Source organism: Heptranchias perlo, chromosome 31 (genome assembly GCF_035084215.1).
Source record: "Heptranchias perlo isolate sHepPer1 chromosome 31, sHepPer1.hap1, whole genome shotgun sequence".
Taxonomy (NCBI): Eukaryota; Metazoa; Chordata; class Chondrichthyes; order Hexanchiformes; family Hexanchidae; genus Heptranchias; species Heptranchias perlo.
Genome location: NC_090355.1, coordinates 28974571 through 28994815, shown reverse-complemented (window position 1 = coordinate 28994815; position 20245 = coordinate 28974571). Strand labels below are relative to the sequence as shown.

At 40.4% G+C, this 20245-nt stretch overlaps 1 protein-coding gene across 1 annotated transcript in view; it reads left to right on the top strand.

Moving 5' to 3' along the window:
* ass1 (argininosuccinate synthase 1) overlaps positions 1 to 18538 on the top strand; it is a 115061-nt gene extending 96523 nt beyond the window's left edge. The window contains exons 13-15 of the mRNA XM_067969848.1: positions 6824 to 6980; positions 17158 to 17223; positions 18342 to 18538. Of these exons, the coding sequence (XP_067825949.1) occupies positions 6824 to 6980; positions 17158 to 17223; positions 18342 to 18393 (275 nt within the window). The 3' untranslated portion in view covers positions 18394 to 18538. The remainder of the gene's footprint in view (positions 1 to 6823; positions 6981 to 17157; positions 17224 to 18341) is intronic.
* Positions 18539 to 20245: the final 1707 nt, after the last annotated feature.

Here is a 20245-nt window from a genome sequence, read left to right as displayed (position 1 = left end):
AGAGCAACAGAGGAAACTATTATTATTTGTTTACGGTTTCTTTTTACTTCTACAAAATTCAGTTGAGGCATTAGTTTTTTTGAGGCAAGGCAGAGAGGTTCTACCTATCCCCCTATATAGCTCTACACAGTAGATCTATATAGGGGGATAGGTGGAGAAAGTTAGAAATTTGTCAACTTCACTCAAATAGCCTGACATGTTCAAAGTCATGGGGCATATATGGGAGAATGGTCATTTAGGCAAGTTAGTAGATAGCTGTGGTCATCTGTGGAACTGTGTCTCAGCAGCAGTCACTTTGGAGGTAGGTGTGAGTACACCACTTTATATTCATGTTTAAAATTTAGCTCACACAGAAATGTTGCCCTTTTTTCTATTTAACATATTTTGTCTCTCTCTCTTCCTTCACCTTTTAATCTCCCCCCTTTTCCTAAAGTTACTGATTTATACTGAAGTACATTCCTGAATCCTCTGGTAACTCAACCTTGGTCGTTCTTCATGTGTGAGCTAGATAGAGTGTCAACAGATTATTCAATCATGAAGGGCGTCACAGCCGAGCCCAGATGTTGCCCGATGTTGCTATGTGCATACTTTTCAGCAGGAGCCGCATTGGATAGTGATCAGGAGCAGGAACCCTAGCTAATTTTATAATTTACTTTCCCTCCCCCAGTGGTGCAAGAAGCGATCACATCTGCTAACTTGGCACACACCAGGAATCCAACTTGGGAGATTCTGTTTAGCTTATTGGCTATATTGGACTTTATTCACTGAACCATTGGGGGAGCATCTTCTCTCAACATTCTGCATGCCATGAACTATCTTCAGCCGAGAGGGCAGGCAGGTGACCTGCTCACAGGCCTCAGCCAGCGCACCTGAATCCATTTACCACCAGGTGTATAAGAATGACTGTTTCCTCCAGTTAGAAAGCACCTTGTGTCCGCTCTGGACTTTGGCAGTGCAAAATCTGTGAAGAGTCTGAGAAGTGATCTGGGATTGTAGTGGAAAAATGCTCCATTTTTCTCTCACCATCTTAAGAATCACATTTTAGAAAAAATAGAAATAAATTGACCTAAAATCCCCAGAGTGCTAGCCCCACAATTGGCAGAAGAGCTGTTTCTATATGAAGAATCTCTCTAATTGCTACAACTCGCCTCCTACTACAAGGATTATTTGCTTTTGTCAATGCTCTCTGTTGTTGAAATGAATATTTTAAACAGATTTAAATTGGTAAATCCTCCTTCTAGGGTACAGCCCAGGTGTTTAATCCTATTGTCTTTTAAAGAGCTTGAAGTTAATAGGATTTATTTTATTAATGTTTGGATGTTGGTTACAAAGAAATAGCACAAGTCCTAGAAAAGTAAGGTGAGATCAATGATATAAAGAACTTGTTTAGAGTGGGAGATGAAAGGAATGTAATCTGTGCACCTGTAAATAAGCAACCTCCCACACTTTTTAATCACAGTGAAGTAATTGTCCTACTGCAGTGAGCTGCCACTGGGCCACGTTCTTGCTGGGGGAATACTAATCACATCGATAATTATCTTCCTTTAAGACGTTTTGTGATGTCATGATATCAAAACGTCAGGGCGTTACCTTGTGATCCTTACCGCTCCTGGACAGTCGATAAAGGCCTGTCCTGCTCTGTCCAGTCAGTTTTTCCTAGCACAAATTAAATATTCTCATGCATGAGCCTCGCTACCTGAAAGTTTGGTACAGACTTTGGTTTGTATTGTTTTTCAATTGCAGTGTTCTTCTCATTTTGTATCTTCAAAAAGTTTTTTTAATCTTCCCTTTCTTTTTCTGAATCTTTTATATAAAAAAAGAGGATTGTCCTCTCTCCCACTATTTCATAAACAAGGCCACTGCTCATGCTGGCTTCATGTACTGCTCAAAGTGCTCCAGTGCATTCATGATGCAGGTCTTTCCTGCCGATGAACGCCTATTGCATCTGATTTGAACTTGTCCTCCCACAATGAATGGAATTGCCTTTGAAATCATCAAGATGTTGCAGGAGAAAACTTTAAGTTGACATATCTGGCACCAACCAACTCTGCTCAGTCTCCTTGTGATACTCTCATCTCTGCTAAGGTTATCAATTCCGTCATCATTGTCTACTATGTTGGCACCATCTGGACTGGCACCACCAGTAATGCCTAGTACCAGTAACGAGAAGCCTGCTCATTGTCACATCACTAGTCCCTTTATTCTTCACCACCTCCTTTTCATTGAGGCTGGCTATCATCCAAGGAGAAGCACCAGCTGTTGATGGATGTTGGGACTATTCAAGCCCGCTGCCATCAGTCCACCTCAGGATTCAATCCTACGCCACTCAAGGTTGCCTACAAAGTCACAAACTGGTCCCCTGTCTGGGCACTCTTCCCTGACTGGCACAAGTGAGAGGCTGACTTCTCTCCCAGCCACTGCTCTGATGGTTTGATTGAGATTAAATGGCTGAGACCTTTTCAAAGTCTGTACCAGGGTAAGTCTCACGAGGAAAACGTCCTCCCTTGGCTTTTGCTGTTGCCAACTTTGGTAATTTCCCTCATATGCTGCAGGTGTGTGTCAGAAAATCCAACTCCAGTCCAACATAGTCCTCTAGTATCAGCCTGGGCAGTAACATCATTGCCTCTTGAAAGCGATTCCCGTCTTTGCCCAATAATATAGGAGCCCCAGCAGCTTCTGGTGCCTTTTCAGATTGTACTTGTTTCGAGAATGAGCTTCAGTGAGGTGTTGTATAGCTCTTCAATCACCCTTTATGGGACTATTTCTCCAGTCCAGTGCACCCTACCCAATTCCCAGGGACAATATGGATCTCTTTTCCCTCCTGCCCCTTCCCTCTCCCATCTCCAATTCAACATACCCATTCACCCAGACTATCAGTTGTCAGTTTTAGCTAAGGAACATCAAGCAAGACCTACGATCCTAGCTGACAGGTGGAAGCCACAATTGGTAGGATTTAGCCTCAGCTAGCACTTTAGGAACTCATGGCTATCGTTGAGTCGGGAGTTGTTATTGTTGGGGAATAGATCACATACCCATTTTGATATTATAAATAAAGCCAGATGTAAAGTAAAACTTCCTTGACTCTTCCCTGGTAACATATTTTAAACCCAACTGTAGAATTGCACCCCTACTGCATCATTGAATTTTCCCTTAGCAAGGGGTTCTCTGAGTGAAATTACCAATTTTGTGTCAAATTTTGGGGACTTTTGTGCTGTAGGCCCAAGCTCTCTAGGATATGGGTTGAGGCTGCCCCAAATTTATTTCACATGGGTCACTTACAGCCAATAGTTTTATATTTACCTGGGTTTCAACTGGAATGAGCTCACTGTGTGTTCTGGGAAAGGGAGAAGCCGCTAGAAGGGAAAAGGTTATGCCATGACTTCTAAAGGTTAAGTGGGTGATTGAAGGTTATGAGAGGTTAGTTGAGTGGCAGCCCTTCACATACCTTTTATTATCTAAGAAACACTAAATACCTAATTGCTTTTCTTCATTAGTAACAGCAGACTGGACAGGAATGGTGTTTTCAGGTGTGTGGAATGGACTCTGGTTAATGTTCCGGCTCTGAAAATACTTTGTCAGAGATCTGTTGTTCAGAGACACAACTGTGTTATACCTGGGACCAGTGTGAAAACTGCAGAAAACTAAGGTTTAAAACATATAAAAACCCTAGCAGGTGATTTTTTTTTGTTGTTAAGGTCAACTGAAACTTTATGAATATTTTGTTTGTGGTAGCAACTGCTTTCAGCAATGTGAAATGGTAAACATATGCAATAAGGGCACCATGTTGGTATAGCTTAGAGCACAGAGTGGTAGAATGTCAGTTTCAGTTGCCCTCCTTTTGCTGAATTCCCTTGATGCAAGGCACAATAGACTGGAGCTATTGTCATTTTGCCTCTAGGGCTAGGGCTTGAATAATACCCAGACTGATGAGAAGAAACTATTCTCATTCTGAAAGCTGTAGAGGTCTTAAGTGAAATAAGTTAAGGCAGCCTCAGCTCATTTCTCACTGGGTCTGAGTCTGTAGTACAAAACAGTCCATACATTGGCACTAATTTGTCAATCTTACTCAGAAGCCACGAGGGTAGGTGGTGTAGGAAATTGAAATGTCACACTAGTGTAGTAAAGGGTGTGTTTCTTAAGTTGGATTTAAGTTATATTCTTGAGAGAGAGTAGAGGGAGTTGTTCTGCATAATCACTGACCTGGGAGTGCTTGATGGAAATTGTTCCATTCCCAGCATGAACATCCCTCAACTTGAGTGCAAAACAAAAGTGAGTCTTAAATACGGTTTATTTAAACTTGATGGTAGGTTTACACATCATTATCAGCAGAAACCTTTCTGTGCTACAAACCCATTTTAGTTTTAAATAAAATATACCCAGGGTGCTATTAACCTTTTTATCATTTTTATGGGAAGTGTTGCATCAAAGAAGGCAGATGCCAGTTAGAGGTCTTGGCTCAGAGCAATCATAGGTTTTCAGTGATGTTACTCAAAAGCAATTATATTGTCTCTGTCTTGAGGGAATTGAGTGCTGCAGAATATGTTGGCAAGGTGTGCATGAGCCAGACAAACAGACAGATGTACTTGTGATAGCTTCTTGTACAGAGGAAGAAAGAGGGACAGAAAAGAAGGAGAAATTGGAGACTGTCAGCTGTTTTGAGCTCCGATTAGAGATGTTATTTTGGAAAGAGGGTAGTGGTGAGCATCAACAAAAACGTGTAGGTTTGCAAAATGAAACATATGGACCTTTGATTTCAGTCCTGATAAGTACTGGGTCAGGTCTCAGCTATTCAGTTAGATTTAGTAGAAGGTCTGAAGAGCCCCTCGTGGGACAGTTCAACAAGCTATCAGGAGGCCACACCAGGCCCAGAAGAAAATAGGTTCAGCTGTTCATTCAGAGCTCAAAGGCCTGCAGGATGAATTTGAACTGCCCTTTGTGACTTCATTGTCAGGGTTGGGAGGGCTTTACAAAGTTGAAAGAAGCCATTTTTCAACTCTTTCTTTCCAGGGAGGCCCTCTCTTGTAATGACTTTGGTGATTCCCAGTAGGTTTGTGAAATTGTCATGTGGTGTCATTTCTAATAGATGTTAACTCCCCAACCCCCACTCCAGAAAGAAAGTAAATAAAAGAATCATTCATTCAAACATCTGTATATAATAAAAAAAACTATGCAAATAGGTTTTTCAAATAATTGAATCCAGTAGTAGTACCAAGTTATACAGTAATTAACAGAACGTTAGTCCAAATTAGATGAATGGATTCCAGTTTATCAGTAAATTAGAGCAGTTTTGCAGTGTATTAATGAAGTACAGTTACAGAAGAAACAATAAAAATACAGGGTATTTGTTGAAGAGAATAACTGGAGAATCTGGGTACTTTTTATTGGTTATAGCACATGACAAATTACTTCCATAGTATGCCATGTAGATGGTATAGTGTACATTGTAGCAGTGAGTGAGTTTTATTGAACAGCTGGCATTGTAGACATCCTGAGGATTGTGGCAGGGAGTGGCAGTGGTACTAGTGTGTACTGCTGTATCAGTACCTGATCGGTTGTGCAGCCTGGGTTTTCACAGTTACCCTAGTCTATTTCCTGTTTAATCCCTTCCTTATCTTTTAGCCAGTTTGGCTATGCCTTTTGAGCTCTAAAGTCAGCTATAACCTGTTTTGCTATGAATACTTGATCTAACGCGAACATATATGCAAGCCCTAAATGTGAGATTTCCATTTACAAGTTAAACTGTACACCTGCATATTAGAGGTACTGTCCCTGGAAAAATCTTTTTAAAAGCAAGCTGTATCCATTGCTTGGTTCCAGGGGACAGCCTGTGTATGTGTCATAGTGTCCCATTATCCCTGATGTAGTTGTTTTATCTCTGATTTTTGTTATGATTAGAGCTACAGAGTGACATCTCCTGGTAACTATGGGAAGATGCACATTGGCAGTGGGTGACCAGTGAGCAGCATTCCACATGTAGCTTTGAGTATTTATGCTTGGAGCTCTGCATTACTCAACTTTGTAACAACTAGCAAGTGGAGAAATTGTGGCTTCCACTTACAGTGCAATGAAAATTGAATGGACAGTAAAATAGTCTTTATCTGTCTTGCTCTGTTTTTCCTCTTTCTCCTTTTCCTCTGTCTTTTCTCTTCTTTCCTGTGTCTTTTTTTTCTTCTTAACGGGCCAACTGGGTATCGGGTCATTGTTTAGAACAAAAAAAATCTGGAGAACGGAGGTGAGCCTGTTGCAGCATCCATAGAGAAAGTGAAGAACTCTATTAAACTTAGGGCCTATAGTTTTAATAAAGTAGGATCAATACCTATTCTGTTTGCATTTCTGCTCACTGTGTGTTGTCGAGATATTGGGTGATAATTACTTCAACATTGCAAAATTATTATATGGGGCTATGCATGTCCAGTTGTGTTTTGTGTAAAACAATTGAACAGACTATGGATTAGTACTTATCTTTACAGAAAATAAACTAAACTAAACAGTTTTTTGATTATGGCCATTCTTATTGCTGTAGGCTGGAGTCAAGTCGGGGCCATAAAAATGACTTGCATCCATGAATTAGGGGCTTTGGATGTGCTGTGCCTGACTACTGCCCTGGCATGAGGACTGGGGGAGGAAAATGGCCCCTAATACATTTAAAAACCATAAAATTGAGCTCTACACTGCTTTCAAAAATTTAAAATAAAATTTAACAATAACCAGCTCACTTAAGTAATCTTCTGTCAGATTATTACTTTGCATTCATTTCTGATTTATCTGTTCAATACTTATGCACTTGTTTGAAAATTCTTTCGCTTTCTCGATTTGACGATAGGATTTTGGGACAGCCCAGAGTGTGAATTTGTCCGTCACTGCATCAACAAATCGCAGGAGAACGTTGCAGGGAAAGTTCAGGTGTCTGTCTTTAAGGGACAAGTTTACATTCTTGGTCGGGAGTCACCTTCTTCCCTGTACAACCAAGATCTTGTCAGGTACGTAACATCACAACCTTTATTGATTGATTTGCAGTTTTGTTTGAATAGCATGGGACATCTTGTGCTGTGAATTCCTTTCACAAGATTGGTTTGGATGAATAAGGCTCTTCGTCCCACTTGGTCTCATCACGTAAAAATACCAACCGTAACATCTTCCTAATACAGCTTTTTCTTGAATATGTCCAGTGTTTGGGCCTGAATTACTTTTCCTGGCAACCCATTTCAGCTGTCAGTGTTAATGACTTAGATGAGGGTATAGTGAGAAAAATCTCTCAAGTTTGAACATGATGCCAAAATAAGAAGTCAGGCAAATAAAGCGGAACAACGCAATCAGGATCAGAAGGATTTATATCTTGCAGTATGAACATTAAGGAAATTAGTTATAAAACATATCACCATAAATTCATAGCTGCCATGAAAGACAGAACGGGGGTTCCTACTGTCTGAGTTGGTTCCACATCTGAATCCGTCTTAAAAGGACACTAACACCCTGGACACCTTGGTCCCCAGAAGAAGGGTCCCACCCAAAATGTGAACCTAACTTTTTCTCTTTCAGATGCTGATTAACTTGCAGTGCATCCCCAGCATCTTGTGGTGTTATTTTAAATTGCCAGAATTGGTGTCTTCTCAATTTATCTATAATCTAATACATAAACAGAATATTACAGGAAATTTGCTGGAATTTTTTAAAAAATATCCTTCTGATATGATCGGAAGGAACCATGTAGTTTTAAAAAAAGATAAATGCAGGTTTTTACTGAGATATTTACCATACCGAAACTTTGGTACAAGCAGAATATTTCCTGGCATCAAGTAGGCAAATCAAAAATGGTGTAACTGGAGTTTGAGTTGCATGGTGCACTTATGAGTATGTGTTATCAGTGCAAACTGGCACATGAGGAGCTTCTTGCTCCATTTGGTTACCTCCAATTTCCTCACCATATGTGCTTTCAATAAACGCAATACATAGATTCATGGAAGCAGTATACTTAGGATTGAGTTTTAAAAGAAATAACATCTCGTAGTGCAGTTGATGTTGATAAATTGAAATTTAAGTTGTGTTTTAGGATGCCACCCTGACCCTCTTGATGAAATTATTTGCTTGTAATCACTCTCATTCATCCCATTATCAATGTACTTGCTGTGTATAATGTATATATTAGATAATAAAAGCAGAAAAATTATGTGTGTGTTGCGGTATTGAGTTTGATGTTTTGTAAGTGGGTAAGTATGGGGAGGCAATGCATTACTGTTTATACATTGAGACACACTGTGCCCAAAAAATACCAGTTCCTGTTTACTTGCATCTAATGCACATGTTTCAGTGTTAGAATTTTTATTGATTTTAATCCACCAATTACAGCTACAAAAAATCAACAATAACACATACAGATCAATAACCCATGGTACCATTCAGTGGATCAATACAAATCTGTGTAAAGTTTCTTGCAGTCCACTCAAAAAGGCAACAAACTGTGTCTATTATCCTTGATTTTAAATAAATAAATACAATTACTCATGCAGAGTTAAAATTGTATTGTGTTACACATACAGTTTATTTTCTTATTGTCAAAGCTACGTTTTGAGATTGTAAAGATATTGAAACGTTTTTATCCCTGAGAAAAAAGGTATCGGGTAGGATAAATACCACAGCTGATTTATCTCTTTTGTAGCCAAAATGTGTGCAGAGTAACCCTTAATAATCCCCTTCTTTATGGCTTACAGTCACAGAAGGAGCTAAATGAATAAAGTAAAAGTAATCAGGAGCATTTATTCCCTGTCAGTTCCAAAGCGATTTCTCTTTCAATTTCTACATCAGTGCCTTTAAAATGTTTGAATGATGATGGAATCATACTAATAAAAGAATAGCAGTAAGCAGTACAGGAGGCTGGAAGTGACTGGTCACAGTAGGTATAAAGTAATGTAATTATACGGCATACAGCCCACTCGACTGCACAAAAATAAAAGCATGGATTTCTGGAGAGACATCCAGCACCATTGTAAATTCGTCCAAATTGCTTGTTTTTTTATTCTCGCAAATAATTCATCAGTCGCAACGTGGATGGTAACTGCTGTTGTGTTTTGAAACCTATATGGAGGGAGATGAAGAAAAGCAGACAATTTAAAAAAACAAGTTAAAACAGAAGAGATTTTAAAGAATTATTTAAGGGATTTTATCCCCTTAATTTCCCCCCTTTTTTTGCAGCTGAGAGGTAGACAGGCAGGCAGATGACCTTCCCCAAACCACTGCCAGTGCAGCTCTGAAATGCTGCTAAGAGCCACATGAGAATAGTACAGGAAAGTTTTGTCGAACAATATTTTTCCCACTTTCATCCCAGCGGGAACAGGGTGACAGGATTCATCTTAGCCCCTCTCCATAGCCATACAACAGGAGCTCAGCAAAATATAGAATTACGGCTGTGCTTCACCACTCCACAGCTCTGGTGCTGGTGCTTCGTTGTGTTATGCAGCTCAAATTAGAAGAGGTTTCTGAAATAATAGTGTTACTCCATATTCTCTGAATAGTACAATCCCGGGGAAGCCAGACTTATATAGTGATTGTCCCACATGATGTAATGTAAAAAATAAGTTCAGGAAGCAAGGTCCAGCAGCTTCGCATTTCAAAATAGTGTTTTTGCTGAGCACCTATTATTAGAATGATGTGAGCAACATTATATTGGTGCATTCTGGCCTCATTATAAGGCTCTTAGTTGTAACGCTGACAGGGTGAGGTTTATGAGGGTCAGTCATATCATTGTTTCTTAAACACCATGATCCTGATTTTAACTCCCCACCTGGCAGAAATCGGACTGGGGGGGTCAATTAAAATGTAGCCCTCTGATCCTGCTGTGTCCCAATGTTAATCTGCTCTTGTAAGCAGGAAAGTGGGACACCCGCAAGAAGCTAGTGGGGTCCTTCTTTAAATATTCAGATCGGGTCTGATGATGTAATCGGGACCTGATTTGCAATTATAGTTGGAGGCATGAGGGGTTGGTTGGGGGGGGGGGGGGGGGGTGTCAGTGATGGTTTCCTCGTCGGGCCAAACCTCTCAGGAGGCCAGATCGTGGGCCAGAAGAAGCCTGCTTTGGGGCTCGTCACGCACCCCGTACCTGCCCTCTACCTGCCCCTTTAAAATTGGGGCCCAAATCTTTAAAAGGTTCTCTGTTGTAGGAGACATCCTGCTGTCTGATATTATTAAGGAATTTCATACAAACACATTAATATGTTTGGTACTGTATCACCCAGTATGGTTTCAACCCCTAAAGATATAATTTAAAAACCTTGCAGTGAGAAAGGGTTGCTAATATAGTTGGTGTTAAAATACATTTTGCTTCCTTTTTGATGTAGATTCCACCCTTGTTATACTGTTCTCAGTTTTGACACAGTTATCACTACCTCTTGTATTAATAAAAAAGCCCTTTGTTATAATAGGCAGTACATCAGAAAAGGAGAGATACCTTGGCTAAATGTTTGAGTATTAATGGTGGTTAAAGCCCAGATCAAGATTAGCAGTCCTTTGCAGTTATTAGACTGTTACTGTTAGTTTTTGTCATCATAGCATGATACAGCACAGAAAGAGGCTATTCGGCCCATCATGCCTGCGCCAGCTCTTTGCAAGAAACTTGAAAATAGGAGCAGGAGTAGGCCATTCAGCCCTTTGAGCCTGCTCTGCCATTCAATATGATCATGGCTGATCCTCTATCTCAATACCATATTCTCGCTCTCTCCCTGTAGCCCTTGATGCCTTTTGTGTCTAGAAATCTGTCTAGCTCCTTAAATACATTCAGTGACTTGGCCTCCACAGCCTTCGGTGGTAGAGAATTCCACAGGTTCACCAACCTCTTGAGTGAAGAAATTTCTCCTCATCTCAGTCTTAAATGTCCTACCCCATATCCTGAGACTGTGACCCCTTGTTCTGGACCCCCCCCAGCCAGGGGAAACATCCTCCCTGCATCCAGTCTGTCTAGCCCTGTCAAAATTTTATATGTTTCAATGAGATCCCCTCTCATTCTTCTAAACTTGAGTGAATACAGGCCAAGTCGACCCAATCTCTCCTCATGCGACAGTCCTGCCATCCCAGGAATCAGTCTGGTGAACCTTAGCTGCACTCCCTTGATGGCAAGTATATCCTTTCTTGGGTAAGGAGACCAAGACTGCACACAATACTCCAGGTGTGATCTCACCAAGGCCCTGTATAACTGCAATAAGACATCCTTGCTCCTGTACTCAAATCCTCTTGCAATGAAGGTCAACATACCATTTGCCTTCCTACCTGCTTGCTGCACCTGCATGTTTGCTTTCAGTGACTGGTGTACAAGGACACCCAGGTCCTTTTGTACATCAACATTTCCCAATCTGTCACTATTTAAATAATACTCTGCCTTTCTGTTTTTCCTTCCGAATTGGATAACGTCACATTTATCCACATTATACTGCATCTGCCGTGTATTTGCCCACTCACCCAACTTGTCTAAATTGCCTTGAAGCCTCTTTGCATCCTCCTCATAACTCACGATCCCACCTAGTTTTATGACCAGCAATCTATTTAGTCCCACTCCCCTGCTCTTTCCCCATAGCCCTGCAAATTTTTCCCCTTCAAGTGTTTATCTAATTCCCTTCTGAAAGTTATGATTGAATCTGCTTCCACCACCTTTTCAGGCAGTGCATTCCAGATCATAACCACGTGCTTCGTAAAAAGTTTTTTCCTCATGTTGCCTCTGGTTCTTTTGCCAATTACCTTAAATCTGTGTCCTCTGGTTACCAACCCTTCTGCCACTGAAAATAGTTTCTCCTTATTTACTGTATCAAAACTCTTCATGATTTTGAACACCCCTCTCAAATCTCCCCTTAACCTTCTCTGCTCTAAGGCGAACAACCCCAGCTACTCTAGTCTCTCCACATAACTAAAGTTTTTTTATCGCTGGAACCATTCTAGTAAATCTCCTCTGCAACCCCTCTAAGGCCTTGACATTCTTCCTAAAGTGTGGTGCCCAGAACTGGCCACAAAACTCCAGCTGGGGCCTAACCCAGTGTTTTATAAAGGTTTAGCATAACTTCCTTCCTTTTATATTCTGTGCCTCTGTTTATAAAGCCAAGGATCCCCTATGCCTTTCTAACAGCCTTTTCAACTTGTCGTGCCACCTTCAAAGACTTATGTACATACATCCCCAGGTGACGCTGTTCCTGAACCCCCTTTAAAATTGTACCATTTAGTTCAAATTGCCTCTCCTCATTCTTCCTACCATAATGAATCACTTCATACTTCTCTGTGTTAAATTTCACCTGCCATGTGTCTGCCCATTTCACCAGTCTGTCTATGTCCTCCTTAAGTCTGTTACTATCCTCCTCACTGTTTACTACATTTCTGAGTTTTGTGCCATCTGCATCTTTGATATTATGCACTGTATACCCAAGTGCAGGTAATTAATATATATCAGTCTTGCCTACTGATTGGGTTTGGAGTGTTCATCATGAGGCTAGAGCAGGTAGACTACCTGTGTTGTAATGGTTGGGCCACAATCTGTGTAAACATGAGTTAACACTTGTCTGCTATATTCTTTTGCATCATGGAAAGGCTGAGAAACATTTGTAAATAAATGCTGTTATGCCTCTTTTTAGAAAAATTATCAAAATTTAACATAACTACGAGGGAAGTTTTAATTTGTTTGCTAGTGTATAGAAATTTTTGCATTTACATTTTTTTTTTACAGATAGTGCACAAAGGAAAACTTCCCCTGTGAATGTAAATACCTGTTTTTTTGCAGTAGTGGACTGGAACCTGCACAGTACTGTGATTGGTAAAAAATGCAGCATTGTTACTAACAGTTTCTGACCCTCCTCCCTCTTCAGTCCCTGCAGGGTCACATATCCTACAGAGTTGACAGGGGTAATTTTTGTGCTTTGAATAGAGGGTTCACAACAATGAACCATTTAAGGAGAGAATTTATTCCATGAATGAGGGAGACTGGATAACTTCAGGGCCCCGGGTGTGAGTTGTGACTGATTAACATGATTTTTGTTTTCTGGTTTTCTTCCCTCTTCACCTGAAGGTGCCATTGTCTGTTGTGGTATGGTTTCATGAGTATTGCAACCGTCTGGTAATTCATCTAATTGGCCATTTTTCATGCATGAGGCCAGACAGTGAGCATTGGCAGCCTACTCGATTGTGGAAGGAACATCACAGCCAATGTCTGTATCCACACATTTTCCAGCAGGGATCACTAGATAAAAAGGAGCAGAAAGCCTGACTTATTTTAAGTTACATTTTTCTCCTTACCCAGCCCAGGGACACATGCCAACTGTAGCACCCCCTCGCAAACTGCTGCCTTGGTTGAGGTCAGCACAAACCAGGAATCAAACCTGAGGCCTTCTGATTTCCATGGCTTAATGCGTGACTATTCATTTTATCCACTAGGCCATCAAGGGAACTAATGCAAATTTATTTAATGATTTGCTTTTCCATCTGCATTCCAGATTGATTGATTCTGGAATTTTTGCATTAAATAGCTTGTAACAATAGGTAATTGTCCATGCATGTTTTTTTAATTTGTTCTGGGGATGAGGGCAACATTGGCGAGGCCCATTTATTGCCAATCCAGATCATGTGGTAGGTAGGACAGGACTTTGGCTTAAGCCACATGCTTTTATTGCAGCTGTCTGCAGCTGTCAGTATGAGCAGGCAAACTGAACCCAGACCAATGCCAGTGGTGCTCCAGCAGCCACTTGTAGGTGCGTGAGAGGATTACCCTACAATTTATTTATTTTGTTAAACACCCAAGTAAATGCTTCGTCATGTAACTAAAAACCAGACTCCTGCAATCAAAACCTATGGCATGAGACACAAGTCCTGTCGTACCATCCATGTGACCTGATTAGTTTTTATTACATTGCATGTTGCAGGTGAATACAATGCCCTTTCTATATTAGAACCAGATTCTCAATACATTCAGTTGGCCAAGTTGCCTTGAAGATTCTCTACGTCCTTGACATTGTCAGATTACAACTGCCAACAAAAGTAACTTTTGATGGATGTTCTCTAATTGTTAAGTTCCCACTATATGGAAGTGTCAAGAGCAGCCTGCACATTATAGATCAACAAAAAAATAATAACTCAGCTTTTAATTTTTCCTTTAAAAATAAAACTCTGGTGGTTTAACTGAGAGATTTCATTTTATTAGCCCTGAGTGTCAAAGAATAATAAAAAAAAATCAATTTGTTGAACAAAAGTTGTCCATTGAAAAGACTGTCAATATGCTGTGGCTTTTAGACTTGCCTTCTAACAGACTATAATAAAAGTCTGAGGAGTAAAATTAAAGTGATGTATGTTTCATGGACATGTTGCTGTCAACGTGCATTATACTTGAATCGTTTATTGATCCTGATTTATCTGTTGAAGCAGTTGACCCTACATTTAGCAAGGGTAGAACAGATTGATGTGTTGGTGTAAGCAAAACCTTGGATACAAACACTATTTAGCAAACAGTAGCTACCATAGGGGTATAGGTGCACTGGGGAGTTACCCTTATATCAATCTGCTCATATGGTCTTCATGGTACGAGGAGTTTAAAAAAATGTAATTTCTAAAATAAACAATGGGTTTGCTTATTAGATTAGGTGTAGTGCTTGTAGATACATCACATTGCTGCTAAGATGTCAGTTATATGATCAAAATTAGCTCTATAATATGCATTGATCATTACATAACTGAAATCAGGATGAAGTACACAAACTCAGTGTAAGATAAGTACTTAATGGTTTTGACAAATTCTCTCATTAAAATTTTGATGGGGGGGGATGTAATTTTTTTCTTCCCTTTTCTTCAGAGACCCATTATACCACAAAGGTGCAGGTTCCCAAACTTCTGCCAATTTCACTGTATAGCTATCAATAAGGGAGCACATAGCCTTATTCTACTGCCATGGATTCAATCACAGACAAGGGCACCTCCAACCATTTCCTTATATCCCTCACCACCCACATCCTCCTACCTCCTTCCAACCAACTTTCCTTCTGTGTCTGACCCTGGGAAGAAAAGTCTCCCCCATGTCACTTACAACTGCATTTTCAGGTTCCCAACTGCCTAGTCTTTGGTTCTCCCTTTGTCACAATACTTCAGCAGCCCTCTATCTGCTCAAGTATTCAGTCACGTTCACCTTTGATGTCCTTATCCCTAGTAAAACCATTGCTCCCTCAAGACTAAGACTTGAGTGTATCTGGCGCACAACTAGTTTAGCTGTCCGTCCCCAGATCTGGCTGCGTCCAAAACCCTCCTCAGACGTTGTCTCAGGCTGTTTGTAACTCTGCGTCCAATTCAACCGCAAGATGAACTTCCAATTCTGAATCCTCTCCATCACTAAGACTACCTACTTCTACCTCCAGAACATTGCCTGCTTCAGCACCTAATTCAGCCATTCTGCTGCTGAAACCCTTATCCATACTTTTGTCACCTCCAGACTCGACTATTCCAATGCTCTCCTGGCCCTCCCATCCTCCACCCTCCGTAAACGTCAGCTCACCCAAAACTCTGCTACCCGTATCCCATTCCACACCAAGTCCCGCTCACCCATCACCCCTGTCCTCGTTGACTCCTGGTACCTCAATGCCTCCAGTTTAAAATTATCTTCCTTGTGTTTAAATCCCTTCAGGGCCCCACCCCTACCTATCTTCCCCCCACCCCCCCCATTCCCCTCTGTTCCTTCTGGTGCATTACGCCCCTCCCTTTACCTTGATATTGGTGGCTCAGGCTTCAGCCCCCTAGAAACATAGCGGCAGGCCATTCAGCCCCTCGAGTCTGTTCCACTATTTAGTTAGATGAAGGCTGATCTGTAGCCTTTTGGGAGAGAGAATTCCAGATTCCTGCCACTGCGTTTGAAAAAATGCATCCTAATTTCACTCCTAAATGGCCTGGCTCTAATTTTAAGATTATGCCCTCATATTCTGGATTCCACCCACCACCCCCCACATTTAACCCTTTAAGCCCTGATAAGATTCAGGTGAATCTGCGAAGTATCCCATCCAAGGCCAATATATATTTCCTGAGGTTCAGTGCCCAAAGCTGAATGCAGTACTCCAGATGGGGTCTGATCAAGGCCCTGTACAACTGAAGCATCGCTTTCTCACTTTTGTATTCTAACCCCCAGAGATAAAGGCCAACATTCCATTAGCCTTTCTGATTACTTTTTGTATCTGAACACCAGCTTTGTGATTTGTGTACTTGAATGCTAAATCCCTTTGCTCCTCCCAGTTCCTAGTCTCCCACTATTAAAAAAATATTCTGATTTGTCTTTCTCTGATCCAAAATGGATGACTTCACAGTTCTCACATTGAATTTCAACTGCCATAGTTTTGCCCACTCACTTAGTCTATCTATGTCCCTTTGTAACTTTCTGCTCCCATCTACACTACTTACTAATCTGCCTAACTGTGTCATCTGCAAACTTGGATACACAACTCTCTATTCCTTTCATGCAAGTCATTAATATATATAGTGAAAAGCTGAGGTCCCAGTACGGATCCTGGGAACACCAATTATCACGTCCCACCAATGAGAGAACATTCCCTTTACCCCTATTCTCTTTCTCCTACCTCCCGACCAATTACCAGCCCATGTCACAAGGTTGCCTCCAATTCCGTGCTCTTTCATTTTTGCTAATAATTTCTTGTGCAGAACCTTATCAAATGCCTTCTGGAAGTTCATAGAGAACATCCATAGACACTCTCCTAGCCACCACGCTAGTGTCCATTTTTATCTGATTATGCCTCTGCGAAGTGCAGTGGGATATTTTTCCACATTAAAAGTACTACATGAATGCAAGTTTTTGCTGTGGCTTGGCACCCCATCTCAATGGTGCACTGAAAATCATGTGAGGAGATACAAATTTCTATCTAGCTGTTCCATGCTATATGACTTTGGTTCTCCAACAGGCTACACCATCTAAATTGTACTTCGTATTGTGATCAAACTTTATCTATCTGGTGAGACATTGCCTTAAGTTTCTGATATTCAAAAACTGACTGAGCATTATAGTAGTGGTTACATTTAGACCTCACCAGAAGTACTTGAATGTATTATTTAACGATTTGAATAACTCATTGCAGCAATGGATGTAGCAGAAGAATACTAACCAAGAGTGGATTAATGTGATTTATTAACTTTTTACATTTTTCTTTCCAGCATGAACGTACAGGGTGATTATGACCCAATTGATGCAGGTGGATTTATTAAAATCTGCTCTTTGAGGTGGGTGTCATTATATTTTTTAAGAAGAGAAATTTTTACCGCAGGTGTTTTATACTTAGTTCAAAAGTTTATTATTTTTTTTCCATTTATCATGGGGGACATAATTTATAAAACCATTCTGAGCATAAGCTAAAATGTTGAACAATAGCCAAAACACAGATGTGGTAAAAATGCAGTTCTTATTTGTCTTTATTATCTTATTGCACCATACACTAGCCACAAGGGTAGGTATGCAGCCACATTGTAACTTGGCGTGAAGAGGGAGCAACAGCGGCCCCTGGGTATCTCTCCCTCTAATTCTTTTCTCCATCCAGCAAAAGTGCCTAATCCCACTCTTCCATTTCATCTTGGAGCCAAGATCAGGAACCCTACCCCCCCCCCCCCCCCCCCCCCCACCGTGTGAGGAATCTTGTGCACAAACACATTTCCTCTCGTGCTGCTATTTCAATTTGCAATTAATGAGGTTTTATTGGTGCCACTAAATGATAAGATTTGGAATTTAAATACTCTAGTTGAAACATTTATGGTCTGAAAACCCACCCTGCATGACCGTCGGGGAAATTCTTCCCCATGGTGGTCTGTTTAAAGGCCAATGTATCTAAACACGAAGAATGAATGAGCTACAATTATAGTACATCAGTCAAGCTGTGCAACCTTGCTGTATATGGCACACCCACATCTTAGAAACTCCTGTAAACAATTTTACAACACCAAGTTATAGTCCAGCAATTTTATTTTAAATAAATTTAAAATAAAATAGTGAATTTAAAATAAAATTGCTGGACTATAACTTGGTGTTGTAAAATTGTTTACAATTGTCAACCCCAGTCCATCACCGGCATCTCCACATCTTAGAAACTCCAATGATGGTCATCACCTGACGAAGGAGGTAAACTCCGAAAGCTTGTGATTTAAAATAAAACTGTTGGACTATAACCTGGTGTTGTGCAAGTCCTTACCGATGATGGTCAGGCAGACCTTATTGAAAGAACTAACAAGAGTTTTGAGAGGAAGTTAATAGATTTCTGTTAAATTTCATGTAAAGCAAATTCTCTACATTTTTGACGTCTCCCTGTTTTATTACAAATAGCTAAATATTTTATTGTATTTTTAAACAGACTGAAGGAATACCATCGCCTCCAGAACTCCACAATTCCAAAATCTAAATGAATGAGGTCGGGCTTTGACTATCCTGTTGATGCATTTTAATTTACAGAATATGAAATTCTGTGATGAAAGGAAAGTGCAGATTCCCTCTGTATCTTGCTAGCTTATATTGGTTACACTTTAAATAAAATGAATAATCATGAACACACAGGCATCTCAGTTGTCTTGTTTTTCTGCTATTTCCTTTAAATGACAATGGAGGATAAGGACTGTTAAATGCATTTTAAGACATTGGGTGTTGACTTTTTTTATATATACTTAATTTACATTATTTTGCTTTCTCTCATGGAAAAACCCAGATGAAGGATTAAGACCCACAGCACAGATTACTATCAAGATTGAAAAGAGTAAAGGGTAAGACTAGGTAAATCAAGAAGTGATCAGGTGATATTAAGCTTGGGTTTTAAAAGGCTGCAGATTGTAGGAGGAAGGAAAGGTAAGGAATTCTACTGTTTTGAGGTCCTGCAAAAGAATCAGTTGGAGTAGAAGATGCTGTGATGAATTTTGCCTTTAAAGTCAAAAAATTCTGTTTTAGAAACTTAGGCTATTCAGCCCCTCGAGCCTATTCTGGCATTCAGTTAGATCATGGCTGATCTGTACCTCAACTCCATTTACCCGACTTTGTTCCACATCCCTTGATACCATTACCCAACAAAAATCTATCAATTTCTGTCTTGGAAATTTCAATTGTCCCAGCATGCACAGCCTTTTGGGGGAGCGAGTTCCAAATTTCCACTATTTGTATGAAAAGGTGCATCCTGATTTCAGTCCTAAATGGCCTAGCTCTAATTGAAAGATTATACCCTTTTGTTCTTGATTCCCCCACCAGAAGAAATAGTTTCTCTATATTTATCCTATCAAATCACTTAATCATTTTAAATAGCTTGATTACGTCACCCCCCAACCTTCTAAACTGGAGGGAATTACAAGCTAAGTTTATACAACCTGGCCTCATAATTTAACCCTTTAAGCTCTGGTGCCATTCTGGTTAATCTGCACTGCACCCCTTCCAAGGCCAATATATCTTTCCTAAGTTTTGCTGCCTAAAACTGAATGCAGTACTCCAGATAGGGTCTAACTAAGGCTCTACAACTGAAACATTACTTCCTCACTTTTGAATTCCAACCCCCTTTATATAAAGGCCAACATTCCATTAGCTTTTTGATTACTTTTTGTACCGGTGCTCTAGCTTTTAGTGATTTGAGTACATGGACACCTAAATCCCTTTGCTCCTCCACAGCTCCTAGTCTCTCGCCATTAAGAAAATATTCCAATTTGTCTTTCTCTGATCCAAAATCAAAAACTTCACACTTCCCCACATTGAATTTCATCTGCCATAGTTATGCCCACTCATTTAACCTGTCTATATCCCTTTGTAACTTCCTGCTCCCATCCACACAACTTAATGTGCCTAATAACTTAGTGTAGTCTGCAAACTTGGATATACAACTCTGTATTCCTTTATCCAAGGCAATATATATTGGGAAAAGCTGAGGCCCCTGTACAGATCCCTGGGGAACCACCACTTGTCACCTCCCACCAGTCAGAACAAACCCTTTACGACTCTCTGTCTCCCAACCAATTACCAATCCAAGTTACAAGATTACCTCCGATTCCATGTGCTGTCATTTTTGCAAACTATTTCTTGCGCAGAAACTTATCAAATGCCTTCTGGAAGTCCATATAGACAACATCCATAGGCACTCTCCTATCCACTGTGCTAGTGACCTCCTCACAAAAGTCAGCTAGGTTAATCAGACATGCCCTACCCTTCACAAATTTATCACTAACTCACAGTAATTATTATAATGAACTGTCCCAACTCGAGAGCAGGACACCGACAAAGTGCGCAACC